This window comes from Sphaeroforma arctica (genome assembly GCF_001186125.1).
Source record: "Sphaeroforma arctica JP610 unplaced genomic scaffold supercont1.1881, whole genome shotgun sequence".
Classification (NCBI taxonomy): domain Eukaryota; class Ichthyosporea; order Ichthyophonida; genus Sphaeroforma; species Sphaeroforma arctica.
In genome coordinates, this window is record NW_014038677.1 from 1 (window position 1) to 6,719 (window position 6,719).

The window sequence follows — 6,719 nt, forward strand, 5'->3', positions numbered from 1 at the left end:
ATGGATATATAGATGTATAGATACATATAATTTGAAGCTTCATGCGATAGTAATGAATAAAATTTCACAAACTTCTTATTGGTGGTATTTCTTTTGTAAACGTAGATGAGGATTATGACGAGGAACTCTCCAGATTAGCAAATTCCAGTGGTCGTAGTCGCAAGTCGTCCCGTGCACGAAGTCAATCAAGGAGCAGAGACAGGTACTTTAGCTTAATAAGTTTGGAGTTTATGAAGTCATTTCTTATATACATGCGGTCGTAAGCGTCTTTATGTGTTGGTGGGGTCGTGACTATCCATGAATTGGGACAAATTCTGATAGCACGGGGATCTGCTTTGAATACGTCAAACAAGGGAGCGAAAAACCGGTTTGTGTGCCTTCTCAGATTTTGATTCCTTAGCATAACGGAGGTGCTCAAATTCTATACCAGGTCGAGGCGTCGGGACTCACACAGAGACAGAGACCGAGACAGAGACAGAGATAGAGGCGATGGCAGCGGTAGTCGTAGAGGGGAGGGTGGTGACAGAGAGCGTGAAAGGCAGAGGAGGCGAGACAGGGAACGAGAACGGGGGCGTGAACGGGGGAGTGAGAGAGATCGAGACAAAGATGGCAGAGAATACAAGGACAAAGACAGACCCACAGAGAGGAGCAAGAAGTCTACCAGTGGAAGCAGCAGGCGCAAGAGTACCAGATCTAAGAGCCGGAGCAGGAGCAGGAGCAGGAGTAGGGAGAGGAGCAGGAGTAGGGAGAGGAGCCGCACCAACGGAGATTCGAAATCGAACCGTGACAAGAGTAGGAAGAGGGATGAAAAGGAGAGAGACGAGAGAAGCAGGGGCGGACGCGATGAAAGAGACGCTGGCAGGTACGGGTATGCTTTAGTACAATTGTCTGCTCGTAAAGTATCGTTCTATGTGGCTCGTCGCGGTAGCACATTAATCACTATAGCGTGATTATACTGTTTGAGTGTTTGTGCTTGTTCCAATCTGTCCTATTCGATTGTCGTGTATTGTTCAAACTGGGTTCAGGATGTAAATTATTTTGAACACATAAATCCTTCATTGATTTCTTAGGAAATACCGCGATGCATCGGGTGTATGGCCGAAATATCGCCATCTATTCGTTTAACACTGCACATTAGACTGTGTTCTTTCAGGTTTTTTCTTTCGTACTATTTGTCAAATCACCAGGCTACAAAGTTAATTGCCTTGCTCTCGTATTGCAGTGTTTTCCTAGCTCGCAATAGTATTATGTCATGAATAGTTATCTGCACGCTGATATCTCGTACACCCCGTTAACCTACATCATTTACATCTAGATCGCTCGATAAGCCTCCAGCTGCCCAGGAAGCGGGAGAGGAGTCCTTGGACGAGGGTGAAGTAGTGGAAGAGGCCGACTTGATGGCAAAGTTGATGGGATTTAGCTCATTCGATTCCACCCAGGTACACAATAGAGCATGAATCATGATATACGCTGTATGCATAGTCTGGTAGTTGGGTTATGTATGTGGTAGTGTACGGTGTGGCAAGTTTTCTAAGTTTTCGAGCTGATCCAGACTGACTTGTGACAAATGCGTCGGTAAAAGTTGAGGCAATTGAGATTCGCAGAGAGATGAACACCAAATGGACAATCATAATATAAAGGTACATGCACGATCAAAGCCGACCATCCAAGGCTAGCCTTCGTTTTAATTTAGAGGCATTTCATTAATGCATGTTGACTATGCGGCCTGAGCGCGCAGCAAGCTATGGCGCACCTCCAGTACACCTTCAACACTTAACATCCAATAACATTGATCCATCTCGTACAACTTCGCTATCAGGGTCAGCACGTACCAGGGACTGATGTCAGCGGGGTCATAGTTAAACACAAACGCGAATACCGCCAGGTATGAATATTTTTTCATTCGTATACTTCGCAATTGGCACATTGCCTCTCATGATAGGTTCCTGTGTTTGTTGTGCTCGCCCCAATTACACCTTAAACGCCGCTCTGTTTTCTGAGGTGTTGAAATCGGGGCCGCATTCTCGGCAAGTACATATAGTAAACTGTACACTATGCACTACCAGTTTATAGTCCCTTTCAGCAACATCCCAATAATGTTCCATGTTGCTGCACTCATCCATGTGCAGTATATGAATCGCCGAGGTGGTTTTAACAAGCCGCTCCCTGGCGGACCGGCTGGGAAATGATCGAGTGATTCAACCATAGGGACTGGAAATTCAGCCAAGCCTTAGTATTTGGTAGATTTTCTACTACGATTGCCGAAAAGGCGCAAGTGTTGGACCAAAACCTTGGAACTTCAGTGCTGTGCGTGATGTACGTATTGAATTGTAAATGTACTGCTTTAAAGGAGCGTTGTTGCCTGGTCAGTTAGCTAGGAGAGCATACTTGACGAAGGGTGAGCGGGAAACATAGTCTCTGTTGTGGAATGTGGCATCAGGACATTCAAGTAGCACCGTGATGTACACATTGCTGGCTCTGTACACATTGCTGGCTCGAATAGGGAGACAGAAGCAGTTGGGCCATATATCGAATATTTACATGTCGGTCTGGGTTTTGAAGTTTCACCGAACTTCACAACCCAAGTTTATAGTTTGGTGACCCACGCTTTGTTTGACACTCCAACATGCTCTATTGTTGTGCCGAGACTACAAACTCGCACATAAGGACGAAGATTGCCCGTGATAATATACACAAGATGACACAACATACCAATATTTGCGCCTCATGTGCTGGGTATGCGCTTTCGTGAAATTGACTCATCGTGTATATGCGTAATTCAATAAACGTATGAGATACCGGCCTGAAGAATCCCGAGGGGTGAGAGTTTGTTGTTGCGTACATGTTTTGTACATGTTGGAACGTATAGATACACAACATTGTCGGCATTCCAAGAAAAGCAATGCGAGATTGTAATTTACACTCCAGCATAGCTATTATCACAGCTTTGTCTTTTCCCTTCCATACCTGTTCCTGCAGGTGCCTTAAATATAATTCGGGTCACTCCGGGTTGATCATTAGAATTCGATGAAGCTTGTTAAATTTATGGGTGACAATTAGTAGAGAACAAATATGCGAAATACATCTACTATATTTATTTTGATTTGATGACAGAAAGTACAGCACAGAACGTACTAGCCCCCGCGTACGGACCCTTTTCACTTCTAATTAAACCTATCCAGTGGCGACCTAGTCTCCTCAGGAGCTGGCCCGGTATGGCCCTCGCGCTTTCTTTTCCGTTCCTGCTTCTCTTTCTCCAAACGCTCCCTTAGCTGCGTTTTCCTCTCATCGATTACATTCAGTTGTTTCCGTAACACCCTTCTTTGTGACGAACTCTTGCCACGCATTTTGTGCTTGGGTTCGAATTTCTTAGTTGGATTATTCGCCTTTATCACGGAATTTGAAGGGGTATGATAGTTTGAGTCGGTGTGAGGTATGGGTGATACATGGTAGGGACGTTCTGAACGCTTCTTTCAAACATACTGGTACATGAAATCATACAATCGACTTGCCCATCGAAAACATCACACATAAACAATATGGCTATGTTTTGTGCAATTTATATATAGCCGCGAAGTGAAAATTGTATTACTGACAATGTGTTGTATAGACAGGCGGTACCCCACACTCTCCTCACACACATACGCGCACAGTAGTCCACAATATAAGCACTAATTGCACATGCACACACCTCGAACTGCTTCTTGCGCTCCAATGCTATCGTCTCAACAGTTCCCCGGTCCATCCTGCCCACACTATTTGGATCCAGGGTAATGAGCTTGCTCGGAATCTTCTCCAGAAGACTACGCACCTCGCCCTCTTGTCTCTGTTTCTTATTGGCGTACGGATTGATCTCAAGCGCGTCAAAGTTCGCGTCACCGGCGCCTGGCACCAACAAACTGCTGATGCCTTTACTGTGACCCACACCCAGCACATCCTCGTACGGCACAAAGGTGATATCGTCGACAACGGGACCCTTTAGCTCGTGTTGCATGTATGGAACGGCCTGTTTCGTCTGGAATGCATCCTTCCACACTTGCACATGCGAACCGAAGCCCACTCCCAGCAAACCGCTTTGAGATATGTGCAGCGAGTTGGCTGGTGTGTGAGTGAAGTACGAGTGTATGTGTTTGTAGGTGCGCACGTCCCAGACCTTCATTTGACCGTCCAGACCAGCGGTGGTTACATATCTGTGGGTGGGAGATGGAATAGCATTGTGCAGCTCAGTATGTGGCACGGTAGGTTGTAACGAAGTCTTGCAAAGTTCGGCATTATGCATCTGAACGGTATTTTAAGCATCACATGCCAATGCGCGCCCTAGACGTACGTCGCGAGGCGAGTTCCTCATACGAATCTGATGCAATCCAGCCTTTAACGACAATGTGTGTAGTGTATTCGTATCTCGTGCTCGAAACATAATTATAAACTGTCGTCGACCATTGCATGATTTGCGAAATCAATAATCCAGACATTAAAATGTCAAAGCGTTGTAGCAAAAGTCACATCTAAGGATAGAACGCATCCGTTGCCAATCAACGGCGAAGATAAGACACCTAGCTACATAAAAGACATCAGCAACGAGTCCTTTCTGCGTGCTGTCCGTTCAGCAAGCTCCCATAACAGGCAACAAGCGACAATATGAGTGAAGATCTCTGGCAACTGCTTATATCCAGCGGATCCTGTCACACACTACAGATATGGCTGACATACCTTCCAAGTCGATCAACAGCCACTGCGCTCACCGGTCCTTTGTGACATAGCATTTTAACCACGGGCGTGCTCATATTGGGTGTCCACATCTCCACTGTCCCGTTATGATGTCCCGTTAATACCACGGCATTGTAGCTATTCTGAGTCAGCACATTGCACGCGCCCAGCTTCGTTCTGTGCTCGCTTATAAGCTTGCCGGTTGACGTATCCTGGTACTTCAGGTACCCAGCCTTGCCCACACTCGCCAACAGAAAGTGGTAGGGCAAGTATGTGAGCCTCTCAGCCTCTATGTGATTTCGCAGACAGTGCATCTCCGCACCGGTTCGGTCGTAGATGTAGACGTATTTTTTCTGTGCGACTGCCATCATGGTTTCATTGTGTAGCCATTGCACGTCACGGACCGTCTCATTGAGGTTGATTTCAAATCCTAAACTGCCAATTCTCCAGTCGAAAGTGGCGACGTGCCCCTGAGTATGTAACAAGCGGACACAGTCGAGCTATCAGCAGAGACGCGTGCAAAGTGTTTATGTATCGTGTATGGGGTTTGCTATGTGTCTGGGAGAGGGTGCAAGTACTGGGGGTTCAAATCGCATATACATGATCCGAACGAGGGCACTTTCGAAGCTTCTTCCCACTCGGACAATAAGTACAGAATCATGAGCTGGTGCGCGTCATAATGGGAAAAAACCAGCAAACAAAAAAAACCACCGCATCTTATGGTGCTACATGCGTAACTTGTTATAGGTAGCTATACGTGCCAGGATAGGCCAACCCTAAGTCAAGCCCGGAATTGTATATACCGGAACCATTCGAATGCATATTGATTCCTCACCGAAATTCAATATACACGATATATGCTACACACCTTCCTTCCCCCAATCAGAAGATAACGACCCGTCCGATCATAGTCTACTTTGTATGGCGCTGCATTCTCAAGTGTCAAGTTGAATTGCTTCGTTTGTGTTTGCAGATCTACTTCTTTCACAATGGCTTTCTGTGTGAATTGATACGTTTTCTCCATGCCCTCTGCTTCCAAGAAACCTTGTTGCTCGGGCAGTAGAATCTGTGTATTAATTTGACGATGAATCCGGAGAGGTAAGTAACAAAGCGCACATTTGTAAAACCTTCGATCTGGATTGATAACCTAAGGTAATACGTTAGTCTAGCCGATTGGGGCATTAAGCGTAAACATACATGCACCAATTCAGCCACAGAAAGCAAAATTAAAATGAAGAGTAGCCGACCTGATACTAAAACCCCAGCTTTGGCAGAGTCTACAGCTCAATCAACTCCAAACTTGCACGAGGAGTACTATCAGCTATACAATGCAGAACAAGCGAGTTGGTACAAGTATAACCTTGCCCACCCATACCTTGCCCACCCATAAATATATACGCACTGATGGAAGTCGAGGCAAAGAGAGAAAACGAAACACACCTCCCATTTTGCAGCCTTCGCGGCCGCCGCCCTCGCATCTTTCTCGTTTCTCTTCAAGTACCCTTTCAGCTTCTTATCTTTTACATTCTTGGTCACATTAGCCTGGCCACGGGTGTATTTGGAGATAGGCCCGGGTTTGCCTTTGCCTTTCACCTTTGGTTTCTCCGCAACGCCATTGTGAGCTCCATCTGTCGTGTCATGTAGTGCAAAAAACAACAGCATGAGTTTCGTCATTGTTCGGGTGCGACGTGCGCATGACACACAGTACGCCAAAATCTGTATACAGTCTAATGCCCCGATCGTCATCCTAGTCAGTGAAGCTATGCATCTACACCAATTTAAATATGATAAGAAAATATATTAAATCAAAAGGAAAAGTGACACGGGATAGGCGAAAAATATTGTATGCGAATGCAGTTGTAATTACGCACAGATGTTCAGAAAGACGAACAAAGTTTCCAACTCTCAACTGGAAAGGAATGATGCGATATGTCTTTGACCCGTATATATATATATATATATATATATAATAATAATAACTACTATAGTATACGACAATACATAACAAACGT

The 6,719-nt window shown here is 45.5% G+C and overlaps 2 protein-coding genes across 2 annotated transcripts; one reads left to right on the plus strand and one right to left on the minus strand.

Annotated features, from left to right (window-relative positions):
* Window positions 1-1,315: 1,315 nt before the first annotated feature.
* SARC_11795 (hypothetical protein) lies at window positions 1,316-2,802 on the plus strand (the record flags this gene model as incomplete). The annotated part of the gene is made up of 3 exons (XM_014294111.1): window positions 1,316-1,439; window positions 1,820-1,885; window positions 2,130-2,802. Coding segments are annotated over 3 exons (250 nt in total), but the record flags the coding sequence as incomplete, so codon positions are not given.
* Window positions 2,803-3,071: 269 nt separating this feature from the next.
* On the minus strand, window positions 3,072-6,381 carry SARC_11796 (hypothetical protein; the record flags this gene model as incomplete). Its single annotated transcript, XM_014294112.1, has 5 exons — window positions 3,072-3,386; window positions 3,692-4,190; window positions 4,711-5,177; window positions 5,576-5,773; window positions 6,148-6,381. The coding sequence occupies 5 exons, from the start codon at window positions 6,379-6,381 to the stop codon at window positions 3,165-3,167; spliced, it is 1,620 nt and encodes a 539-aa protein (XP_014149587.1). The 3' UTR covers window positions 3,072-3,164.
* Window positions 6,382-6,719: the final 338 nt, after the last annotated feature.